This window comes from Onychostruthus taczanowskii, unplaced genomic scaffold (assembly GCF_017590055.1).
Source record: "Onychostruthus taczanowskii isolate IOZ18803 unplaced genomic scaffold, ASM1759005v1 scaffold97, whole genome shotgun sequence".
In the NCBI taxonomy this organism is placed as follows: domain Eukaryota; kingdom Metazoa; phylum Chordata; class Aves; order Passeriformes; family Passeridae; genus Onychostruthus; species Onychostruthus taczanowskii.
In genome coordinates, this window is record NW_024507768.1 from 1,020,034 (window position 1) to 1,045,680 (window position 25,647).

General features: G+C 55.0%; 1 protein-coding gene across 3 annotated transcripts in view; it reads left to right on the plus strand.

Annotated features, from left to right (window-relative positions):
- PLXNA2 (plexin A2) overlaps nucleotides 1-25,647 on the plus strand; it is a 132,754-nt gene that overhangs the window by 12,056 nt on the left and 95,051 nt on the right. For all 3 annotated transcript variants that reach the window (XR_005954309.1, XM_041427135.1, XM_041427137.1), the window contains exons 2-3: nucleotides 6,679-7,933; nucleotides 8,348-8,530. Coding sequence is in view for 2 of the 3 variants with exons in the window: in XM_041427135.1 (XP_041283069.1) it covers nucleotides 6,746-7,933; nucleotides 8,348-8,530 (1,371 nt within the window). In the remaining variant the exon portion in view is untranslated. The remainder of the gene's footprint in view (nucleotides 1-6,678; nucleotides 7,934-8,347; nucleotides 8,531-25,647) is intronic.

The following is a 25,647-nucleotide window of genomic DNA, read 5'->3' on the forward strand; positions in this document are numbered from 1 at the left end:
CACAGGCAGTTCCAGTGCCATGCCCACAGGCAGTGCCATGCTCACAGTGCCATGCCCACACACAGTGCCATGCTCACAGGCAGTTCCAGTGCCATGCCCACAGGCAGTGCCATGCTCACAGTGCCATGCCCACACACAGTGCCATGCTCACAGGCAGTTCCAGTGCCATGCCCACAGGCAGTGCCATGCTCACAGTGCCATGCCCACACACAGTGCCATGCTCACAGGCAGTTCCAGTGCCATGCCCACAGGCAGTGCCATGCTCACAGACGGTGCCTGTTCCAGTGCCATGCCCACAGGCAGTGCCATGCCCACAGACAGTGCCACGCCCACAGGCAGTGCCATACCCACAGGCAGTGCCGTGCCCCCAGACCCCCAGCACGGCTGACACCCCCGCGCTGCAGGGGGCTGCAGGCTCTCAGAAGCGAGCTGTCACGCAGGCACCACGTCCTGCTTTGCTGGGCAGCAGCGCCGTGGCTGCTGCTGTGTGACTGCAGCGGGGATAACGCACCGCGCTCGCTGCATGCGCCTGCCGCGGCCCAAGGAGCTCTGCTGCACGATCTCTCTTTAATGGAGTGGCTGGGGACCCGTTTAATTTGAAGCTGGGGTTCTTCACTTGCCTGTGGTGTGCTTGGAGTGAGGCCAGGAGAAGCTGCTGCTTATTTTTCTCCTGCAGCTCGGTGGCCGCTCTGTGATCCTCCCTCGTGCTGCTCTGTAATATTCTCTTGTAATAAACTGCAGCTGCATGTCACCTGGGGACACGGGGCTGGGCTGGGGCTGGGGAGATAAAACTCCCTGCCTTGCCACTGGGACCTTTTGCTTAGCCTTGGGCAAATCATTTCGTCGTTTAATCTGCTTGCACCTAAGGTCAGCAGCCATTAAATTCCATTTTGTTGGGAATAAAGCCCATGAATAATCAAGCGACGCTCAGGTGCGCCGGTGGAGAGGTGGATAAAGCTCAGTCCATCAGGACTCAGGTAGGAAACCAGAAAAAGCACTTTCTGAGGCACGTAAAACTGACCTAGATTGCCTGGGGAGGCTGTGGATTCTGTTTCTGGGGGTCCTTGAGGACTCTTTAGAGAAGCACCACTGCAGTGATGGCTCTAACAGCTGGGCCTTGCAGCAGGAGGCTGCTACACACTCACAGCTCTCCGTCCAGCTCTACTCTTTCAACATCATCCAGCGCCACTGACCTGTTTACACAGGTCTGGCTGAGCCCCAGCCTCCCCCAAAACTCGACCAAACCAGCCATGAAACCTCAGAAGTGTTAAATCTCCCCTCGGTGTCAGACTTCAAGGCAGCCAGGGAAGGCAGGCTCTGTTCTGCTCCGTGCTGAGCACTGTCAGGCTGTCACCAGCCCCGAGCCTGTCCCTGGGGACTGCCTGGGGAGCGAAGCCCTCCTTGCCCAGCTCCCCTCTCCAAGGCAGCTAATTGATGGGCTGTTTCACGGCAGCACACTCAGCTCAGAGCCTGCCAGCCGCGGTTTCTCAGAGAGCAGGTGTCAAGTGTGGGGACAGGAGAAGGTGTCTGATTGCTGCCACCGAGCTCTCCGGGGCTGGGGGATGCGTTTTCCTGCCAGCCCTGTGGGGTTGCTGGGTTAAATGAGTCCAGCTGTGAGGCACAGCTGGGTGACAGCCACGGCTGTGGTGCTGCTTTAGATCCCCCTGGGGATGGGGACTGAGGAGCACAACTTGTCCAGGCTTGTCCAGCAAATCTGGGACAGCGCCAGGGGTGGCACTGGACGTGCTGTGTCCTTGTCCTCCCAGCTGCAGCTCCAAACCTGGGGCTCAGGGCAGGCTTTTCTGTTTCTCTGGACCCGTTGGGATGTGTGTGCACAGGAGGGAGGTGGAGGGGAGAGCTTTGCACAGTGTGTGCTGTATAAACAAATATCTGGGCTCTGGACAAATTTTGTGCATAATTCCTGTGATGTTGTTTGTTATCAGGGAAATGCCTTTTCGTGGCTGGGCTCTGTTCTTCCCCTCCTCTTCCTTGTCCCAGGCCTGGAGGAAGCAATAATCACAATGCTGTGCTTTGCCCTCTTAACTCTTTCTCAGAAGGCTGTGGAATGCCATCCCTGGGAAGGAGCAGCCCTGGGAAGGGGGGACACAGCTCCTGGCAGGGTCCTGCCCTGGCTGCCAGCACAGAGCAGGGACAGGGCGAGCCAGGAGGGTGGATTTGGGTCCAAAACCCAGAGGGTTCAGGTTGTGTTTTAGGAAAAGTTTGTTATTTGTCATCCCTGTGGGGAGACCTCTGGGGAAACCTCAGAGCCGACTCCAGGCTCCTCACTGGTGATTTACAACTTGTTCTTACTGTTGTTGGAGTCAAAATAGTAAATAAAAAAAGGCCAAGAAGAGATGGTGGGAGCCATCCTCATGGCTCTGTGTTACAGAATTCCAATTATTCACACCAAGCTGGCAGTAACTCCCCTTGGGGTCGGGCTCTGGGGTGGTGTGGGGCTCCTCTGGCTGTGGTGGCCTGGCCAAAGAGGCAGCACTGAGCATCCAGACCTCTGATCCACGCTGGAAACATCCCAGGCCTTGGAGAAGCTCCCATCAGACACTTTGGCTCGGACTTTTTTGCCTAATTAAACCCAAACCCTATTAATTATTGTAAGGTCTTCCTCCACAGCTGACAAATGTGTGCTGAGTGTCACTCCTGCGAAGGGATCAATCACTGCAGCATCAATCAGCTCCAGTGCTTGGAAAGGTTTCACAGAACAATTCCCAGTGTGCTGCAGGAGGAACGAGGCTCCAGCATCTGTGTTCCCATTTTCTGCAGGGAAATGGCCAAACTCGGGGCTTTTCCCTCGTTCCCAGATCCAGAATGGAGCCAGCGGGAGGGGAAAGGCTCAGGCTGAGGCTGTGCCGGAGGGTTTGTCCTGCCTGCGGGTTTGTCACGTGCAGCCTGCCCTCCTGGTGGCCCTTGGGGCAGTGCAGGGGGTGTCACAGCCTGGTGACCCCCAAGGAGGGCAGTGCTTGGGGGGGGGTGACAGCCTGGTGACCCTTTGGGCAGTGCTGGGGTGTCACAGCCTGGTGACCCTTGGGGCAGTGCTGGGGGGGGGGTGACAGCCTGGTGACCCCCAGGGAGGGCAGTGCTGGGGGGTGACAACCTGGTGACCTGCAGGGAGGGCAGTGCTGGGGGTAAGTGACAGCCTGGTGACCCCCAAGGAGGGCAGTGCAGGGGGTGTGTCACAGCCTGGTGACCCTTTGGGCAGTACTGGGGGGCTGTGACAGCCTGGTGACCCTTGGGGCAGTGCAGGGGGGTGACAGCCTGGTGACCCCCAGGGAGGGCAGTGCTGAGGGGGGGTGACAGCCTGGTCACCCTTTGGGCAGTACTGGGGGGCTGTGACAGCCTGGTGACCCTTGGGGCAGTGCAGGGGGGTGACAGCCTGGTGACCCCCAGGGAGGGCAGTGCCTCTGTCCCCTCTCCCAGCCATGAATCTCACAGGGCTGCAAACAGCCAAAAGGGCAGAACCACCCCCAGCTTCCAGAGCAATCCCAGCCCCCCTGTCCCTCCTGGCCAGCTCTGTCAGGAGGGTCTGTTCAGGGACACAGCCCCCACAAAGCCAGCGTGGGATTTATGGCCCAATCTGCTCCCCCTGCGGCTGCCTGGGGACCCTGGTGGCCTCTGGGCGGGGGGAGACATGGGGACAGAAAAAGGACAGGCAGGGAAAAGCTTGGGGGGCTGGGAGGATGGGGGTGAGGATGGGGATGAGGATGGGGGTGAGGATGGGGGTCAGTGCAGGTTCTGGGGTCACTGAGGGGATGTTTGCTGTGTCCTGGAGGTGCTGGGGCACACCCAGAAGGGTGAAATACCCCAGGAAACAGGAGCTGAGTGTAAATCACTGCTCACCAGAGCAACCCCACCCCCAAAGAAAAGCCCCCGTCACCACCAGGCAAACACAGCTGCCACTTTGGTGACATCAGAATTGTGCCTTTGAGCCGTCATTTGCCACAGGAGATTCTCTTGTTGTTTTGGCTTTAATTTTCCTTTTTTTTTTTTTTTTTTTTTTGGGGTCTGCACAAAATGCCACTAATGACAAACTGTGGTGCCCGTGAGTGAGTGACAGCTGAAATGAGAGAAATGACTAATGGTGCCTCCTGAAGCCCTGTCGCATGGAGATTAAATGAGCCCTTTTTTCTTCCCCCCTCAATGAGAATCATGGGCATTTGAATAATAATATTATAGTCTCCATTAGGATGACAGTGGGGGAAAAAATCGGCTCAGACCTGTGATTATTCCTTCAATCTAATAATTATTTAAATACCAGATAACTCCTTTCAGCCTAATTGAGGCCTTTCAGCTGCTTGGGTTTATATTGTGTCCCTGAATTTACTCTCGCTTTCACCTTGCGTTACTAATAGCTGCAGATTGCTTCTGAGGCTGTATTTTAAAACTCTCTTCAGGGAAAAAAAAAAAAAGAAAGAGAGGGAAAATTAATGATCAAATGGTATTAAGGATCAGAGTTAAAATCACCCATTCTGCTGGTCTTTAACTCCCCAGGTGTTTGTCCTCCTCCACGGGGATGGTTTGGGTTGGAAGGGGCATTAAAGCTCATCCAGTGCCACCCCCTGCCGTGGGCAGGGGCAGCTTCCACCATCCCATGTCGCTCCAAACCCCGTCCAGCCTGGCCTTGGACACGTCAGGGATGTGGCAGCCACAGCTGGCAACATCTGCTAACCTCTCCCTGCTCTTTGAGCCAAGAATTCCTCCCCAAAATCCATCACAGGGATTTGGTGTCCGCACCGCTGAGCTCTGCCCAGCCCCGCACCGTCACCTTGTCCCCTGGCCCTGGGGACACGAGCTGCCCCGGGGTGACACAGATCAGGGAGGGCTGGGGAGGATGGCAGCTCATGGCTGGTCTGTCACGTTCAGATCGTGTTTGAGAGGCAGGTTCTCCCTCCTGGATGGTCTCTGTGGCCGTTGGCAGTGGCTGCTCGTGAGTGCCCTGCAAAGCCTTCCCCGAGAGGCAGAGCAGCGAGGCAGGTCACAGCTGGCAGCTCTGCTGCTCCTCGTGCTGGGCTTGGGCTGCAAACTGCTGATAAACACCTAAAGCTGCCGTGGACCCACACTCCCAGATGTGTGTAAAGTTCAGTTATTTAAAATACATTCATTTCTAGTGTCCTTGTCTCACTTTGCAGTGGAACAACTTTTTAAGAACTGGAAGATGCTGAGCAGGAAAATTGTGTGTGCAGGGCTCTCCAGCAGGGCCTCAGTGTCTTTTGGGGCTCCCCTTGAACCAGAGGAGTATTCCCAGGACTGGGGGCACCGAGGGGGTGCAGGCAAAGCTGCTCTGAGCCCCCTGTGCCCCGTGACCAGGCACATTGTCACCAGCATGGAAAGGACACTCCCAGATCCCGGGGAGCCCTTTGGAAAGATCCTGGCTTAGGGAATGGCGTGGGGTGCTCCCTCAGAAATGTGGTGGGGAGAGCCTGGCGCTGCCGTGGCTGTGGGGAGGGCAGCAGGAGCAGCTGTCCTGTGCCCAGCACACCCCGAGGGTGGCAGGGCCCGTGTCCTCCCCGGGACGGACAAACTGCCGCGGCCAAGGTGGGAATGCTGAGCCTGGCGGCCAGAGGGAAGCAGCTGGGGAAATGTCTCCCTGAGCAGAATGAGAAAGCCATTCGGGCTGCCTCTCCTGCCGTGTCTCTGTCGGTGGCAGCGCAGGGACAGAGCTCCTTTGTCACCTCTCAGGAACAGCCGTCTAAAGAGCGGCTGCTCGGTGACACCCGCGGCTCAGAGCGCCTCTGCAGCGCTGCAATTGTTGTAAATTTAAATAAACCAAAGCAGCAGCAGCAGCAGCAGAGGGCAGGGTTCCCAAGGGGTGTGTGGGACACGATGGGTGCAGAGTGGGGCTTCATTCTCAGCCTCCTCCCAGGGCTGGGGTGACCCCGAGGGGAGGGAGGATGCTCTGAAGTGGTTCCTTTGCCTTTCCTGGAGCACATAAGGAATGCAGAATTTGGGATAAAGGAGAACTTTGTGGTGGTTTTCTTGCACTCAGACACCTCCGTGGTCAGGTCAAGCAAGCTGCTCTACACTGGTGGTCTCTCCCCTGCTGGCAGGGTTTGGTGGCTGATCTCACCATGTGCTCCCACCTTGGTGGCAGCTGCATTTTGGCAGGAAAGTACCTTGTGAAGGAGCTCCTGCCTAAAAAGCACCTGCTTGAGAGGCACTTCTGGCTCTGGGGAGGGTCTGAGGGGAGATGTCAGCACCTTCAGTGTGTGTGCTCAATGAACTTGCCTGCATGAAGCTTCTTCCTCAGGTTCCCAAATTAAATCAGAGAGGGTTTAAAGGTAAAGAACAGCTCTTATTTCCTCTGCTGCTTCCAGCAACACACCCTGCAGGAGACATCCTTTCAGCCAAGATTGCAGATGGGTGGTTGGGGCTGTGAGCCACGGGCTTTGTCTTGGGCTGGAACTGATTCTCCCCTCCCTGTCTGAGCAGAGCGTGTTCTAAACAGCCAAACCCCACCACAAATTAAGATGCAGGGGCTGAATCAAGTGGCAAAGCACCAAGCCTGAACTGTTCTCCACTAAGTTGTGGACTCGCTTAATTCTCGTTGTGCTTAGAGACATCCTCCCTTTATCTCAAGGACTGTGTAATTAGAAAGCCTCCTTTGAATTTTATCTGCAGGGCACACGGGATCTAATCCTTCTCTCTGGGTGGTTCTTCTCTCCACAGAACCATGTGAGGGACATTGCCGGGGCTCAGGACACGCGCGGGGGACACGGAGCTTGCCTTTCCCAGGATGGATCAGAGGAGGAGCTGGCCTCGGGTACTGGACTCTGACGGCTGCTCAGTGGCTCTGCTCTGCCTCTTCCTGGCATCGCTCTCCCGGAACGTGTCCAGCAATGCCTTGTTCAACACTTTCCACTCGGAGAACCGGGACTGGACGTTCAACCACCTGACGGTGCACCGGGGCACCGGCGCCGTCTACGTGGGGGCCATCAACAGGGTGTACAAGCTTTCGGGCAACCTGACCATTCTGGTGGCTCACAAAACCGGCCCCGAGGAGGACAACAAATCCTGCTACCCTCCCCTCATCGTGCAGCCCTGCAGCGAGGTCCTCACGCTCACCAACAACGTCAACAAGCTGCTCATCATCGACTACTCCGAGAACCGGCTGCTGGCCTGCGGCAGCCTCTACCAGGGCGTCTGCAAGCTGCTGCGCCTCGACGACCTCTTCATCCTGGTGGAGCCCTCGCACAAGAAGGAGCATTACCTCTCCAGCGTCAACAAAACGGGCACCATGTACGGGGTGATCGTGCGCTCCGAGGGCGAGGACGGGAAGCTCTTCATCGGCACGGCGGTGGATGGCAAGCAGGATTACTTCCCCACCCTGTCCAGCCGCAAGCTGCCCCGGGACCCGGAGTCGTCGGCGATGTTGGATTACGAGCTCCACAGTGACTTTGTCTCGTCCCTCATCAAAATCCCCTCGGACACGCTGGCCCTGGTTTCGCACTTTGACATTTTTTACATCTACGGCTTCGCCAGCGGGAACTTCGTCTATTTTCTGACGGTGCAGCCCGAGACCCCCGAGGGCGTCTCCATCAACTCCGCCAGCGACCTCTTCTACACCTCGCGCATCGTCCGCCTGTGCAAGGACGACCCCAAGTTCCACTCGTACGTGTCCCTGCCCTTCGGCTGCGTCAAGGGCGACACGGAGTACCGGCTGCTGCAGGCTGCCTACCTGTCCAAGCCGGGCCAGGTGCTGGCCAGGGCCCTCAACATCACGGCGCAGGAGGACGTGCTCTTTGCCATCTTCTCCAAGGGGCAGAAGCAGTACCACCACCCGCCCGACGACTCCGCGCTCTGCGCCTTCCCCATCCGCACCGTCAACGCCCACATCAAGGAGCGCCTGCAGTCCTGCTACCAGGGCGAGGGCAACCTGGAGCTCAACTGGCTGCTGGGCAAGGATGTCCAGTGCACCAAAGCGGTAAGGGTGAGCTGGGTGGTGGCTGTGGGAGCCCTTGAGAGCCGGGTTCAATCCCTGCCCCCATGGAACATAAGTTTGCAGAGTAGGATCAGTCTGTGCCTCAGTTTCCCTAAATTCAGAGCACTCTTCCCCTTTAATCCATGCTGTCACCTTACAGTGAGATGACAATGAGGGAAGGGATGGTGTTAAGGCACAATAAAGGTGTGCAGCTTCCTGGGAGTCTTTGTCACTCCCAGCCTGGGCTCTGGAAGCTGCAGGAGCCCTGGGGAAGGTGGCTGGAGCTGGCAGGGGGTGGCACATTGGTGACCCCCACCCTGCTGCCAGCACCGCCAGCTCCCTCCACACCACCCCAAGTGTGCGGGGCCGCCCTGAGCTCTGCGTCACTCACAGCTGCCCCAAACCTTGTCTTTCCAGCCAGTCCCCATCGATGACAACTTCTGTGGGCTGGACATCAACCAGCCCCTGGGGGGCTCGGTGCCCGTGGAGGGGGTGACGCTCTTCACCTCCAGCCGCGACCGCATGACCTCCGTGGCTTCCTACGTCTACAACGGCTACAGCGTGGTCTTCGTGGGCACCAAGACGGGCAGGCTGAAGAAGGTAAGGCCTGCACGTGGCTGTGGAGGGCTGGGAGCTGCGTTTGTCTCTCTCGGGACGCTCTGATGCGCCCCACTGCTGCTGCGTCTCACGGGTGTTCCCCAGCGGGAAACTGGGAGTGAAGCAGGGGTGGAAATGGCGGGGTTTGGTCAGAGCCTGGTGTTGGAGAGGCAGAGCTCCACTCTCGGTGTTGTTGGTGGGGTTTGTTGTTGGAGTTTTGGGGAAGGTGAAGTTGAAGCTGTTGCAGGACGATCCTGGGAAAGGAACCAAAGGAGGTCAGATGGAAATCGTGCAATAGTTTTGTTTCCCAGCAATCCTTCTGCAACTGGTGTAGAAGAGTGTGAGTTACAAAACCTTTGGAGCTGCTGGTGCCGGCAGGATTTTGGTCATGGAGAGACAGGAATGGGTTAATGTGGCTGCTTTTGGAAGCAAGCCTCAGGGCAGAGTCCTGCTGCCTCCCTGTGCCTCTTCCCTCCTGCTGGATGATTGATCAGCCCTGGAACATTCCTTGTCCTCCGCATCACAAACACCGAGGGGGGGTTGGTGGGGCTCAGGTGAGAGTCACCGAATGTTTCTGGGCTGGAAGGGAGTGGACAAGGACACCTTCCATTAGCCCGGGTTGCTTCAAGCCCTGTCCAACCTGACCTTGAATGACTTATAGGCCTTTGAAGTCCAGCTGGGATTTTGCCACTTCTGAGTCACAAAACCACAGAATATTCTGAGTTGGAAGGGAACTCTGAGGACTTCTGCATTTAAAACAAGTTTGGAAGTGGCCTTGGGGTGTAAACAGAGGTGTGTGAGAGCGCTTGCTGGCCTTTGGAGCTGCAGCTGCAGCTGGAAGCCAGCTCAGCAGAGGGTCTGATCCAGCTCCAGCAAAAACAGCCTTGGAGCTGCTGCTCTGGCAAGCTGAGACCCTTCCAATTAACCTCAGCTCTAAATGACAGCATTAGGTGAACCTGCTAAATGCAGCCCCTGCTCCTTCATGCCAGGGAAAGAGTTAACAAATGTAATCAACAGCAGGCTGTTAATTTTTTGAGTCCTTAAGCAGCAGGGAATTTCTTCCTCATCTATCCAGGAAGATACAAGGACGGGCAGATACTACACTTGAATGTCTGCATCATTTTAATTACATCAGTTCATTAATATTCATCCAGCACTTTACAAGTGCTGAGTAGTAGTAAATTAGGTGCCTCCCCGGTGCCTCTCGAGTGTCAGTGGGGCAATTTTGAACGTGGGGGAGAGGGAGCTTGTAAAGCAGAGCCCTCCTCTTCCCTGCTTCCTGTGCCGTGGCACAGGGGAGAGCTGAGTTTGTTTTTTTTTTAGCTAAATGGAAGAAGAGAAACCCCCAGCACATCCCAAAGGTTTGTGCCAAGCCCGGTGCTCGCTGTGGGAAGGGTTTGGGGACAGGGGAGGCTCCTCTTTCAGATGCAGCAACAGCCAAGAGCCTGTGCCTGCACACGAGGTATTTACGGGCTTGTTCCATGAATTATGGAGGATTACAGAAGCAGCAGTCTCTCCAGCAGGGTTTAATTCCTGGTGCTAGTCTACACTGAACGCTTTCTGATGCAAAGTTAATCTATTCGTGCTCCGCTGTCCAGAGGGAGGGCTGTGCAATCCTTCACCTGCAATCCTTCATCTGTTGGATGAAAATTGGCCCATCTCTGAAGTAAATTCATCCCAGACGTTCACTACAGTCAGATTTTCGTGGCATCTGCCCTTATTTAACAGCAGAGCTGCCTGCAGCTGGTGGGATCCATGCCCCCTGAACAATCCTGGTCCCGTCCTCCCCTGTGTGGGGCTGAGGATGCTGTTCTCTCTCTCCCAGCTCTGTCTACACCTTTAGCAGATTTTCCCTCCTTTGACACGTGGGATTGTCTTTTCCATGGCCCGAGGGAGCCCAGGTGAGGCGTAGGAAGCAGCTCTGCACCGAGCTGAGGGGCTCTGGCTGCAGAGGAGGGAAGGTAACCGGTTGTCTCTGGATTTTGTGCCTGTTCCAAGATAACCAGACGTGTCTCCAAGTCAGCGAGCGCTCAGGATGCTCAGGACTCTCCTTATCTCTCCTTGCCCATCTGTGACATGATGGTGGAAACGTTCAGCACCTCTGTGAGTGCCAGGGCTTTGTGCAGACGCCTTTTCCACCTGATCTCCTCCGTGTCCTCCTCCGTCTCAGGTCTACCCACACAATTAATGTCTGAAAGCTTTGTCACACCTATTCCCTCGCCCACAGCTGTTGATTTCCTTTGGAAACGAGCTTCTGGCTCCGTCTGGGCTTTCAGAGAAGGCATTTTTGTGTAGCTGGAGGAAAGTCAGAGAGATGGCTCTGAAATCTTCCAAATTTGACTGTGCTCTCCCAGTGAGGATTCCTTACTGGAAACACTGGGATATCCCTCTGGTGTCCTCCTGCCTTTAGCTCTTCACCTCACTGCTCCTGCCACATTCCCAGCTCCTGCTGGTTCTGCTGCCCAGGAATTGTCTCAGAGAGGGTGAAAAGCAAATGCTGCTGATGCTGTGGCCCTTTGGCCCGAGCACAGGTAGTGGGGTGAAATTCTCCCTCCTGCTCTCCTTCCAAAGCACCTCAGCCTCCTGGCTGTGGGAAGGAGGGGAAAGGGCCCCATGCTGGAGACACAACCATTCAGAATCGGGGATTCCTCCAACAAACCCATTTCCATCAAGCAAAATGAGAAGGGACATTAATGCAACGGTTAACAGCAACTAAGTGCTGGGGGGAGATGTGTCAGCTTGCTTGTTCTGTTTATGGGCTTCATACAATTCTATCAATATTGATGTGTGATGCCTTTGATTTTGACACTAATCATTGCCATGAATTAAATTTGCAGCCATATAATTAGAACTGCTATTAATAGGGCCTCAAGCTAAGCACTGCTGCGCTAGTTGGCTTTTTCCTGATGGAAAACGGCATCCACGGAACTCAGCTCATGTGGTGAGCCTGATGTGGAAATGGCACTGGCTGTGCTTAGAGGGGCTCCTCTGGAAGGCAGCTTCATGGGGAGGGTCTGGCTCAGAGGTTTCCCAGGAATTCTACCAGACCTTCCCTTAAACTTCCCAGTGGTTTGCTGCTCTTGGGATCCGCAGCCTCAGTGGGAGAGAGGAGGATTGCAGGGAGAAAAGAGCAGCGTGCAGGGCTGTTACTGCTGTGTTTCCATCCCACCTCCCCTTCCCCGTGGCAATCCTCCCGTGTGTTGCCCTGCCCCAGCAGAGCTGTGTCAGCTCCGTGTCCCTCCCTGTGCACGCCTGGTTCCATCTCATCAGTCTGAGCTCAGTGCCTGGGATGGCAGCAAGGCTCACCACTAAAAATCAATCTTGTATTTCATCCCGAGAGGTCTGCTTCTTATTAGGTCTAATAAATCAGTGAAGTGCCCTTCATTCAGCTTGTCAATGCAGGACATTGTTTGTGATCAAGAATAAATAAATGTCTCTGCTCTGTCTGCCAGTCGCCATCTAGGTATTATTTTTCCATCACGCTGTTTATGCTGGCTGTAGGAAAAATGCAGTTCCTGCAGCCTTGCCTGCCTTCCCACGGGCTGGGAATGCTCCTGGGTGGTAGAGGCGAGGGAAAAGCTGGAACTGTGATGTTGTACCTGGGCTTCACCCAGCGCTGAGTTGCTCAGTGGTGATAAGGTTTTAATTTGTGTGCTTGGAGACGTGGAGGTGTTGCAGTGCTGCAGGCAAGGGCCCAGGTGTGGTTATTTCAGGTGCCCTGAGGTGAAGGATAAAGTGTGTGAATGACATCACCCCCAGTTCTCCTGGAAAAGGGGTGCCACTGCTGTCCTGGCCACCCGTGGCACTGTCCCAGGGGCAGCTGCACTGGACGTGGCTGGAATCCATCCCAGGGTGTGAGGTCACTCCAGAGAGCTGCTCAGTCTGCCTGCAGGAGTGCCACGGAGAAATGCACACTGCTGGGACTCTCTTCGTGCTGGGAACACGCTCCTGTCACCTGCAGAATTCCTGCACTCTGTCCCTGCTCCTCCACTTCTCCGAGGGACGGCCGCGAGTGATCGGCTTGCGCCGCCGGAGGAACGCAGAACTTTTAAGTGCCTTGTTACGTCTTGGGACGTGAGAGTTTTATTCAGCTTGGCTGATTTCATTTGTTCCATTAGTGGGAATAAAGGAGCTCTTTCACAATGAAATATATATGTCCGGACCTGTCCTGAGATGACTTCATTTTATGGGTGCTTATCTCATCCGGGTGATTTATCCTTCCTTATCACCCCCGACACTTCAGGAAAAACTCGGTTGCATCAGCCTGTGGAGAAGCCAAGAGGACAGCAGGCTGTTATTGAGCAGATGAAAATCATCCATTTGCAGGCGCCTTCCCAAGGATTTGTCTGGTTTTAGCTGCAGGTTGGGAGGTCAGGGGCTCTGCTGGCTCCGTGCTCAATCCATCACCCTCGGAGCGCAGATCCCCACGTCCCAGCAGAGGTGGGAGAGGGCAGATGGTTCTTGTTTGGCTGAAGAAGTTGTTTAATTGAAAGGTCTGAGAAAAAAAAAAGTCTGATTTTTACCCAGTGATGTGAAATAAGGGGGTGTTTGTTCAGTACTGTACTTGCTGCTGTGTTTGGAGGAGCTGGGATTTATTTTCTCCCTAAACAAGATTTTCCATCCTCAGAAAGTAATTCCCCTTTGCTTCATCTGTGCTGAAAAGGGTCCCCAGAATGCCCCATGGTCCCTCACATTTATTACTTTTCATAGCCAGAAGTTGGAATCATATTAATTGGGATTTGTGCAAAGGAATAGGAAAAGTGTTGGGAGCCAGAGCAGAGCACTGGGGGTGTTTGGGGCTGGAGATGGGGCAGAGCTGCCAAGTCCCTCCAGACTGTGGCTCTGAGCTCTCAGGAATGTCCCTGCCACCTCTTAATGGCATGAAATTGGCCTCTCTTCTCCCAGCATCCCTTCCCTGGGTCTGGGATCTGGCGCCTGCCAGAGCAAGTCACATCAGAAGAAAGCCAGGAGTTGGCAGATATTTTTATAGCTGCTGGAGAGGGAAGGGACAGGTGTTCAGGAAATGCTGGGGATATGAAATGGAGCCAGGTGAGCTCGGAGGCTGCTTTAATCTCACTTCTTGGCTCAGGACATGGGGATGACTCTGGGTTTTTATGCAGGTTCAGGCACCTTGAAAAATCAGCTGGAAATTTTGGGGGGCAGCGATTGCTTTTGGTTCAGCTCTAAATCAAGTGTGGTCAGTGAGGCTGCGGGTGCTGAGCAGCCTTATCCACGGAATCCATCCTGCCTGGAATCCATCCTGCCTCTGGAATCACAGCATGGCTTGGCCTGGAAGGGACCTTCAAAGGCTCTGCAATGAGCAGGGACACCTTGAGCCAGAGCAGGCTGCTCAGCACCCCATCCCAACAAGGTTTTCATCTTGAATTTCACAGATAATTCATCCCCACACCTTCTCTCACAGCCATTATCTCCCTTATGAGCATCAAGTGAGGCAGAAGTTATTCCTCCTCCGTTTCACGATGTTCTTCCTCAAGTTCAATAATGAGTTTCTACTTGAAATGATCTTGGTGAAAAATATCACGAAGTTCCAAACCCTTTGGTGAACTCCCGGTGGTTTTCCTGCCTGTCCCTGCTCTCCCTGCAGTGTGGAGCTGGAGGAGTTGCTGTTCTGGATGTTGTTGGGTTTGGGGGGAGGGCACTGTCAGACTCCTGTCTTTCCACTCACGAGTCAAGAAGTTCATGCTTTCTTTACTATAAACATATTTTTTCTGCAGGCTTTTAAAATCCTCAGAGGTCAAAACAACACAGGTTTTGGTCCATTTGTAAGATCTTAAATCCCTGGGTGGCAAGAAACACTGTGAGAAGCCGGGGCTACGTTGCTTCTCTAAATGCCTCCTCGAGGCAGTAAAAACAAATGTGGAAACCACAAATGTGCCGGGAGAGACGGGGGAATGTGCAGGGAGAGTCCTGGGCGCTGCCACAGCCCCTGGGCTGCTGCTGCTGCTGTGAAAAGGTTGGGATTTAGGGACAACCGGGGGCTGCGGCGCCCTGGAGGAGCAGCACGGCCGCGGTTTGAGGTGGGGACGGCTGCAGGCTTTGCCCTGGGTGTCTGGTGATGCTGCCTTGACCATTCCCTCCATCCCCCGATGGAGCTGACAGCTCGCCGTGGCCACGGGTGCCTCTCGCAGTGAGCGGGGCAGTGAAACCCGCCGGGTTTGGGGCGGATCCATCACGGAGCATCCCCGCTGTTTACGCAGCAGCGAGCAGCCTTACCCCGCTGTGACCACGGGCTCCACACCTCCCTGTGCCTTTTACGAGCCTCTTCCCATTCCTGCCGAGCTGCTGGGGTGGGAAGAAGCCTGTCTTTTCCTTCGGGGAGCTCTCTGCAGTCAGCCCAGCCTGGGAATAGGGGAGGGAGAGCCAGCCCTGCTGCAGGGTGCAGCAGCCCCGGGGATTTGCACCAGAATCCTCTGGAGATGTGCAAAGGCCACGGGCTTTCCTGGCTGTGACCAGGGCAAAAAAAACCCAGCAAAACCCTGAACCCGAGCTGCCATCCCCACGGGGTGAGGGAGAGACCCCCAGTCCCTCCCAGTTCATACTGGGGAGCCTGCCAGGAGCTGGGAGGGCTCAGGACTGTCATTCCTTGGCCAGGGATGCAGAGGGGGAGCACGGGCAGCAGCAGGGCAAGGCTGCAGTAATTAGCAAGAGGCTTTGTCAGCAATTGTCCCTCCAGCCCCTGCACCTCTGCTGCTGCCCCTCGCTCCTCACAGGGCCCTGAATCAAACACACCCGTGTACATGACAGCGATGGGCATTTAAATGAGTGTACACATCACACAGCCCCGCTCCTCTGCAGCACGGGAAGGGGCTGGCTTGTGGTTAGCTGCTAAATTATTTATTGTGTGCCGGGCTTTAATCTCACAAACCTGCCTGCAGGCCTTAGGCACGCCAGCCCGAGCATCCCGGGGATGGCAGCAGCACATCCCATTGCACGGGGCACATTTTTTGTTATTTGCCCGTGATTTTAGGGGAGTTTGGCCACGCCAGAGTGGGGATTGCCAGGGAAATGCAGCAGGAACGGGGCAAACAGCACCTACCACCAGGTTTGGGGAGAGAAAGGCAGCTCAGGGTTTGCTTGAGAAAACAAACAAGTTTCATGTTTTCAAGTGTGCTGTGCCGAGCCTGCCTTGTTCAGAGCCCTGTGATCAGAGGCAGCAGAGCCCAGGTCCAGCAGGAGCTCTGCCATTCCTCGAGGAGCATTAAAGAGCAGCCGATGCCTTCTGGAAACTGTTGATAAAGCTCTCTTTTTTAGAATCATTTTTGCTTCTCCAGCACAAATGTACTATTTCTTGTTTGGATGTGTTGCTTTCTTCATTCACTTTTATTATTGGGGACATTTACATGAAAACAGCTGCTTTTTTTTTTTTTTCTTTCTGCTCTCACAGCACATTTCCCAATTGCAGCTGCATGGAAAGGGATCTCCACCTTCCCTGGGGATGGGGAATGGGGATGGGGATGGGGAATATGGATGGGGAATGGTGATGTGGAATAGGGATGGGATGGGGATGGGGATGGGATGGGATGGGATGGGATGGGGAATGGGAATGGGAATGGGGCTGCCCTCTCTGCTGGGCATGGTTGCCAGGCTCAGGGGTGGGAATGGGGATTGGGATGGTTCCTCTCCACGTGGAGCAGGGATGGGATGGGATGGGATGGGATGGCATGGGATGGGGAATGGGAATGGGGATGGGGCTGCCCTCTCTGCTCTGCATGGTTGCCAGGCTCAGGGGTGGGGATGGGGATTGGGATGGTTCCTCTCCACGTGGAGCAGCTGCTGTGCTCCAGAGGGGATGTTCCAGCTCATCCCTGGCTCTCTGCTCTCTTGACCCACCCTGTGGGTTCAGGGGGATGCTGGGTGCTGCCCTCCCCTCCCGAGCACAGGAATTATTTGTACCTTCCCAGCAGAGAGAGGCTGGTGTGGAACCCTCCAGCAGGCAGGAATCCTCCCAGGGCTTCCCAAAGCCTGGCTGTGGAGCAGTTTGGGAAAGGAGAGCTAATGGATGTGCCTGGCAGATAGAGAGTGCAGTGATAATGAAAATTACAGGGAAAAGCCCAAAGGCTGCTGCTCAGGGCATAGTGATGACATCAGCACTGTGGGATGATGGATTTATCCACTCCAGCTTGGGAAGAGGCAGCAGGAGCCAAACTCCCCCCTCCTGCTGAGAGGGCACCTGGAGAGGAACCTGCAGGACCTTCCGTGTCTGTGTGTGCCTGGCTGGGCCCCGCAGATGGAACCTGGGAGCTCCAGATGTGTGAAGCACATCTCTCATTTCCTCTCGCTCCATTTCTGCTGCAGCTCTGCTTTGGGGGTTGGCATTCTGCTGGGGTTTTTTTGGTGGTTTTTTTTTTTTTTTGGTGGCAAAATTTTTGGGAGTGCAGGAAAAGCTCTGAAACTGTGAACATGGAACCAGACAGCTCCGGGAAGAGCTGAGGAACTAAAATTAGCAGGAGTGCCCCAGGCAGAGGCCACCTGGGGCTTTGTTTCGTTTCGCTCTCAACTTTCATCTCTTTTATTTATAATTTGTGGCTGATTGATTTTTACTTTTTTTTTCCCCCCCTCCCCTCCTTTGAAAACGAGGAGCTTTGCTGGCTCATGATGTGCAATCCCTGCACTCCCAAGGGTGGCACTGCCTCTTGTGCCCAGTTCTGCCTGCTGCCTACCCTGAGCACCGGCAGCAGTGGTGGGGAGCAGGGATGGGAACGGGGATGGGAATGGGAATGGGAGCTGGGATGGGAGCAGGGATGGGAGCAGGGATGGGAGCAGGGATGGGAGCAGGGGTGGGAGCAGGGATGAGAGCAGGGATGAGGAGAAGGGATGGGAGCAGGGTAGGGGAGAAAGGATGGGAGCAGGGATGGGAGCAGGGGTGGGAGCAGGGATGAGAGCAGGGATGAGGAGAAGGGATGGGAGCAGGGTAGGGGAGAAAGGATGGGAGCAGGGATGGGAGCAGGGGTGGGAGCAGGGATGGGAGCGGGGATGGGAGCAGGGTTGGGAGCAGGGATGAGAGCAGGGATGAGGAGAAGGAATGGGAGCAGGGTTGGTGAGAAAGGATGGGAGCAGGGATGGGAGCAGGGATGGTGCCAGTGCCAATCAGTCTCCTCAGGACTCAGGGTAACTCAGATTTCAGCCCTTAGCTTTGGGCAGTTGGGGATCAGGAGCTGCCTTCACCCCTGGGAACAGCTCAGCAAACGAAATATTCATGTGAAAGCAGCGTGTCTTTTAAAAGCCCAGAAAATCCAGCGCCTTCCCCTGAACCATTGTTCTCTCCTGCCGTGTCTCTGGCTAAATTAAGACTTTCTTAGAAATGCACAGGTTAAAAGTTTAAAAGCTTAAGGTTTCATTCATAATTCACATATCAATGAGGCTTTGATTGCTGGCAGGAGCAGCCTGCAGTGAATGCTGATGGGGGAGCCAGCACCTCCGAGGCTTCCCTTCCCCTCCAGGGGCAGAGCAGAGGCTCCTGGGGGAGCCAAACCTCCCCTTCTGGGTCACTGAGCCTCCCCTTCCCTTCCAGGGGCAGAGCAGAGGCTCCTGGGGGAGTAAAACCTCTAAACCTCTCCCTTCTGGGTCACTGCCCTGAGTCTGACCCAGCTCAGCCACTGCCAGGAGTCCTGAAGGTCTGATGGTGCTCAGGGCCCTGTGACAAAGGAGTCACCTGGTCCTGTCCCCAGCCAGGCCCATCCCATCCCTCCCATCCCATCCCATCCCATCCCATCCCATCCCATCCCATCCCATCCCATCCCATCCCATCCTCCCATCCCATCCCACACTGACACTTTTGAGAGGGATTAAAGCACCAAGTGCAAGAGCCTGGTGATTTGGCTTGAAACTCTTCCCTTTGGAGAATCTTTTGCCTTCATTATCCAGCAGATAAATCTGCTTTCAGCTGCCTGAAGAGCAGGAGCAGCCCCTGTGCCAATCCCCCTCCCCAGGTGTGCTCCCCTCCCATCCCAGCCAGGACCACCAGGACCGTGCTGGAACGGGCTGGGGGCCAGTGCTCTCTGCCTTTGGCTGCCTGCTTGTTATTCTTCCAAATAAACTCAATTAGAGATATTCATCTCAAGAAGGAGAGGGGTTTTTTCCCCCTCATTTTCCACTCTTTCCCCTCCCCTCCCACACTTGTGCACAGGATCTGTTGGCAGCAGCCTCTCGGTGGCAGCGGGGCCAGGAGGGCCCTGGCAGCAGCTCAGCAGAGGGGGTGGGATTGCAGGAGCAGAAATCCCTCCACACTGGGAGCCTGCTGTCCTTCTGCCATGTGGCATCTGGCCCCGGAATGTGCCTGTCCCCTGCCCCCCTGCAGGTGACCCTGCTGGCCTGGCTGCTCCATGCAGGCGATCACCGAGGCTCCTGGCACTGCCCTTGGGTGCCTTTGGGGTGGATTTTGGGCTTTTTTTTAAAAACTCCTTAAAATGTGTATTAAAAACCTGCTAAAAGATGCACAAAGGCAGCTGCTGTGGGTTCTTCAGCTGAGAGCAGCCCCTGGGGAGGGCAGGGCTGTGTCTGAATGGACCTGGCAGCTCCGGGGGGAAAGGTTTGGGCAGGACTGGGCTGATGGACTTGGGGGTTGGAGCCTCCCCTCTCTGTGGGAGCCACACCTGGGGGTGTTTGCTGAGCTGCCCCTGGCTGCTGCCTGTGATTCTGGGGCTGTCTGTAACACTTGGGGTTTTCTACTGGAGCTGCATCCATGGCTGATCTTTCCTCCCAAAAATCCCCCAGGGGCTCATCCCCACCTCCCTTCCCTTCCCATCTCTGCTTATCCAAAGCCCCTCTAATATTTCAATCTCTCCACAGACCCCAGCATTACCTCCCTCACAGCACAGAGTACAGCTCTGACAGACTCCCAGCCAGGTCTTCGTGGGTAACACAGGGGCAGTGAAAGAAAAACCCCTGAATTTCACCCAAAAACAGCAAGAAATGGGCAAGGAAAAAATTAAAAAAAAAAAAAACAAACCAGGTGCCCAGGAAAGGCACAGCTCCTCTGTGGGTCTGTCCCTGCCCCAGGGAGGGAGGCAGGGCCATTCCCAGGTGCTGGGGACAGGGGACAGGGATGTGTGGCCACTTCAGGGAGGTGGCTGGAACTCAGAACACATTAGTATTGCTGCCTGCAGCTCCCCTGCCTCCAGCAACTCCTGGCAGTGGGTGGCTGCAGCTTTTTTTCCCTCAATTCCACCCCAAACCTGTTTCAGATTAAAAACAAACGCTGTTGCAGATCAGTTTGTCAGTCACTCCAGACATAATCTCCCAAAATAATCTTTTGCCAGCCCTCTCCTCCCCCAAGACGGGCAATAATTGTTTCAAGACATGTCAGCCTTTGTTTAAAAGTGAGGTTTGTGTTTTGCTGAGGCTCGTGTTCTTGGAAGGGGAAGGAAAGAGGTGCTGAGCAAGGCCTGACTGCAGGGAGAGCTGGTGGGGACAAGGAGAGGCTGATGTGGCAGCCCTGAGGGGCTGGGGACAATTTTCTGCTGAGCTGGGACACCAGGGGTGCTGAGCCTGGGCAGGATCAGGGCAGCTCCAAAGCAGAGCAGAGGGATCTGCTTTGCCCTGCTCCTGTCCAAACAACAACCAGTGCTGGAAAATAATCCCTGCCAGTGGTTTTTACACAGCTGGACTCAGTGTGAGCCCACCTCAGCTCCCTGCAGGTAGATGTGGGGCTCCTCCTGTGCCATGGGCTCATCTCATCTGTGCTCTTGCTTCCTCTGCTCCGTGGCTGTGCAGGCTCAAGGCTCAGGGGCTGCCCCACTCTGCTCTCCTGAGCCCTGGGAGCACTGGAGATGCCTTTTGGGAATGCATTTCCCAAAAAAAAAGTGTTTTTTTATGTGAGCTCCGTGGCTGTGCAGGCTCAAGGCTCAGGGGCTGCCCCACTCTGCTCTCCTGAGCCCTGGGAGCACTGGAGATGCCTTTTGGGAATGCATTTCCCAAAAAAGAACCCCGTGTTTTTTTTATGTGAGCGCTGCTATGGCAAAGGGGGTTTTTAAAGGGAATCAAATGCCAAAACTTTAAAGGAGTTTTAATCCAGCTATGAGGGGTAATTTTTAGAAGAGCAGAGCTTGCTAGCTTTGCAGCCCTGTGTTTTTTGGAGGATTGCTCTCCCACATCAGCCTTCCCCCAGCTGTGTGTGGTGTCCCTGGCACTGCAGCTCACGGGGCCCCACGTGCCAGGCAGGTAAATGTTCCAAAAATGCCCTGGGACCTGCCAGACTCCCCAGGGCTGCCGTGTTCTCACCTGGCTGTGCTGCTCCTGCTGCCTTGCTGATGACAGGGAGGCTGGCAGCGCTGGGAGCTGCCACCACTCCCAGCAGGAATTGGTTTGTGGGCTCTGCTGGCAGCCCGAGCAGCTGGGACACGTTGGGTCACAAATGTGGTAACAGCTTATCAGGGAATTGTGGTTTGGATTACAGCAAAACCCCAGAATGAGCAAATCCCTGCTTAATCTGGAGGGCTCTGTCAGCCTGGTGGGGTTTCTCACAGGAAAATGGAGCTGGCAGAAGTTTCATGTGCCCTCTGGGAACTTTCTCCCAACTCCCATCCCGTTCGGAGAACAAAGTGAAAATATTTCCTTGGTCCCTCCCTCCTTATTTCTGGGCCTCCCTGCATTTGGGTTTTCCATTTCTTGCCTCTCCTGCTGGTGCTGCTCAGCGCTGGGCACTTTGTGCTGCTGGGCAGGGACGAGGTTTGAGACATCGAATTCAGGGCTGGGCTCAGCCCCACATCCCACCCAGAGCTCCAAGGGTTTGGGGTGGGAACTGGAGCATCCAGGGCCGTCTGCCAGAGCCAGGAATTCCAGCTCCACCTTCCAGGAGGGGCCTGGGAGCCTTGGAGCTGCAGTGCTCTGCTGGAATTGCCATTCAGCTGGGCTGTTGGGTAGCTGTGCTTTGGGCTGACAGCAGCAGGGATTTTAATCCATGGGCTGGGTGTTAGCCCGTGTTCAGTGGCTCTGGGAGAGAAGCAGAGCAAGTTTTACCTCCTGTCCCTCCACCCCCACCAGGTGTCCCCCAGGCTGGCTGCTCCACCTGCAGCAGAGCAGTGGGATGAGGGACAGGGAGCTGCTGTCCTGCTGGTGGTGAGATGCAGACACTTCCCTCTGCATTCCTCTCTTTGGGCATTCCCTCTGAGCCCAAACCCGCTCTGCTGAGGGCTCTGAGCTCACAGAGCCATCACCCCAGCTCCCATTTGGATACAAAACCCCCCAGGGCACCCTGGGGCAGGTCCCAGCACCTTTAACCAGGGCACCTGCACCAAGCTGCCAGCTGGGATGGTCCAGACAAATGATTTCCCTTGCCCAGGCGCTGCTGAAGCTCTTTGTGTGCCTGAGCTAAGGTGCAGAATCCCCAAAGAGGAGCAGGCAGACCCCACCCCACCCCACCTGCCCGGGTTCTGCTGGCTGCTCCGTCTCCCCTGCATTATTCAGAACCGTGGGGGATGTGATTTGCATTCCTCACAGCATCGTGGGATCGCTGATCCCCTCTGGGGGGAGATTACACGAGATTGCAGCGAGACTGGCAGGGAAATTGTTCCAAATTGCACCTCTCATGGCATGGAGGCACAGAGCTGCTCCCGGGAAGGGAGGGGAACAGGACAGGGACAGGGGCTCTGTCACCCAGGGACACTCGAGGTGATGCTGTTCCACCAGCCCTGCCCTGTGCCCCCCTGTGCCCCCCAATCACAGATGTACCTGTTGCATTCCACAGCAGCACACAGTTAATTTCTTAAATTTCTTTCCTGAGGCTTCTCAGCTAGAATAGGAGAAAAATCCTGGCAAAGGATTTTTCATAAAATATCACGGCGACAAAAGACGCCTTTGGGGTAAAGGCAGACTGCCTTATCTGGGTTTTAAGCAGACGCTGGACATGGAGAAGCTTTTGTGTGAATGGCAACTGCCCAGCCTGTGCCAGAGGTCCTGACCCCAGCACAGCCCCCCCAGATCTCTCCTCTGAGGAGGACAGGCAGCCCAGGAGCCCTGAGGGATGGAGCGGGAGCCACGCGGCGCCTTTGGATGCAGCTGGATCAATTGTGAAGGCTTTGCCCCCTCGCTGTGTAAAACATCCAGAGCAAATGTAGAGTGACAGGAAAGGGGTCAGCGCTCTGGGTCACCACTGAGGTGCTGGAGGAGATAATCAGACCCTTTTCCTTCCAGTTCAGTGCCTGCCAAAAACACGGGAGCGCCTCACAAAAGCGCGGGGCGCAGCCAAGCGTGAGCACTCAGAGAGGCCAGCACGGGAGGAGCCCGCTGTCCCCCAATGTCCCCCACTGTCCCCACGCCAGGGCCACCAGCAGCCCAGCCCTGCTCACTCTGCTCTGCTCCTGAGCAGATGAGGGTCTGGGCTTTGTGAGTCGGGGCGAGAAGAGTGAGCGCTGCCCCGCGTCACCTGGGAGGTGGCAAATTCCCTGGGAGGTGGCAAACTTCCCTGGGCTGCTTTGGGAAGTGTTTTGTGCTCCCTGGGGGCTCAGGGCCGGTGGAAGCAGCCAGGCTGGATTAGCACTGCTGTTAATAGACCTTGAGAGCATCTCCGTTCCATGTGGGGCTGGGAAAAGCCATAAAATGAGGAGATTTAAGAAGGCCAGACCCCACTAACCCCGCTCTAAGGGGTTTCTCTCCTGAGCTTTCCCAAGGAACATTTTGGAGTTTGCTGCTGTTTAGTCCCAAATCTTCCTCCCCAAACAAGGCTTTGGTGCTGATTGCATCTCCAAAAAGGCTCCCTGCCAGGGATATTTTGAGGGAAAGTGTGATAAAATATAACACAGCAGACACCATCCCCCTTACAATTTATAAGGAATTTTGTAACCTGAGGGGATTCATTCTCTATCATGTTACAACACATAGTATGGATCCTGTCCTCCTGCTTGCTGTTTCTTTGCACACATAATGAACAAATCTGCTTGTATCTGAAAAAATTCTTGTGGCTGGCTTTGAGCTAATCAAGTTCTCGTCTCCAGCATCTTCCCCTCACTTTGTCCCCAGATGATCTCGCAGTTATCCCGACTTTCTCAAAAGCACAAAATAAAACACTTTTTGTGAGAGCTGCAATTGCTTTTGACAACTCAATGGCTCTTTGGAATTTGGGAAACCACAAAAAAAAACCTCCCAGGCTCCTCAGTTCTGCTCCAGATCCCTTCTCCATCTCTTCCCTGTCATTTACACCCCGTGGAGTGGGTGGGAATGGTGGGAGTTGAATGCTGGTTTAGGAGCTCGGCGATAGGTGGGGTTTGGAGGCACGCAGGCAATTTAGCAGGGATAATCAATGGGATTTGGACATTTTGGGGAATCTGTCTTTGCTGCTCGACGGGCATTTGTGCAAATGCTCAACAGCTTGAGACGGGAGATTTGTTCCCCGCTCCCTCTCCCTGTCAGCTTTTATTTGCCTTCTGTTGCCCTCCCGCACAATCCATAAGCCCTCCTCTTTTGCATGATTGTCTCAATTTGCATTTCCAGCAGATCCACTGACATTTGGCTGGACTCTGGGTGAAACACTCCTTGAAATTAGCCTGCACGTTGAGTTTGTTCAGGGAAGATAAGAAGGGAAGTGGCAGGGGGGCCTGGGGGGAATTACACATGTGAAACTGCACTGGGAAAGGAGCACCAGCAGTCAGACTGGAGGCCAGCAATATTTCTCTGGGATTTGTTTGGGGAGCAGAATTTGTCACCGTGGGCAATGGACTCATCTCCCTCACCCCACTGCTTCCAATCCCAGCACAAGCCCGTCTGAGGAAGCCAAAGGATAAATTGTCTGCTCGCCTGCTCTGGAGTTGCTCTGTGGTGCTGGCAATGTGAGACTGAGGAGGAATTTTAATTTCATGCTGTGTAAGAAGAGTGCATGCAACAGTAGCAGCCGTATGGATTTTCATATGAATAGAGTACAGTACTCGTGACAGGGCAGCAGTGTTGTCCCGCAGGTTTGCATTCTTCTCCTTTCTTTGCTGTTCTCACATTCCCCTCGCTGTCCACCCATCCCCGCACTTGCTGAAATGGAAAGTATGTCCTTGCCAGATGGGTGTACAAAGTGACGAGCCTGTTTCTCAGTTAGATGGCAATTGGCTTCAGAGACCTTTTGTTGCTTTAATTTCTGTGCCATCCAAGTGCGAGTCTGTTTTGCTTGAGAGGGAACATTTTTTAGCCTGGTGCCTCTCTTGCTCAGCTTTGCGGGTGTCTAAGCACGAGCACTTTGCAGACAGTGGAGCCCATTAATGCTGCTCTGCCTCTAAAATAACAGGACTTAAATCACTCGCTTGGAGGGGGAAGGCAGGTCCTGGGAGTGATTGATCCGCAGGGATGGGTTGTGTGAGGCTGGACTGGGTGCTTCTCACCCCTTTCTCCTTCCTGCTGATCTCTTTACCCCTCACCCAAGAGCTGAAGTCACCTCAGCAGCAAAGAATTTGGTTTGTAAAACGTGTCACGCTTTGTTCGGGGGAGGTTTTGTTTTATTTGATTTTTAAAATTTGCGTGTGTTTGTTAGGGAAGGAGCCTGTAGTGATTTTTCTTGAGGCTGCTGATCTAATACATTCTGCACAGCCATAAAATATGCTTTAGATAAACTTCTCCTCCTAACATCTGTGAGGAGCACTGCTCTGCTCGTTTCCATGCTAAAGCGGTCGTTAACGCGCCGGCACATCCCGGCACGTCTGTCAAACCCAATCAGTTTTGCCAGGTAGGGCAGGTGGATAAATCTGTCTGCCTGCACACGCTGCTCTTTCTGATAGCCCTGCATGGTAGGAAAAGGCATGAATGGGGGAAATCCTTCTCCTGGCTGCCGGGGAGGTGTGTGCACGCAGCGGGAGACGAGCGCAGAAATCGCGGGATTGTCGGCGCAGAGCGAGCCTGGACTGAGCTGGGGAAACGTGGCTGGGGAAGGGGTTTGCAGCAATGCAAGAGGTTTTCTCTCCCAGCCTCGTCTGTCCCTTTGACAGCTGCTGGCAGCACGCTGAGCTGGAGCCCAGCAGTGCTGGATCTGGCTCCATGCATTCCCTGCCAGCCAGCGGGAAGGACAGAGAAACCCGGCGGCGTCTCCAGATGGACCTGCCTGGCCATCCTCCACTGGGCTGGGCTGGGCACAGCCCCATCCACTGCCACACTGGCCCTGGATGTGTTGGATATTGGGAAAAGTTCAC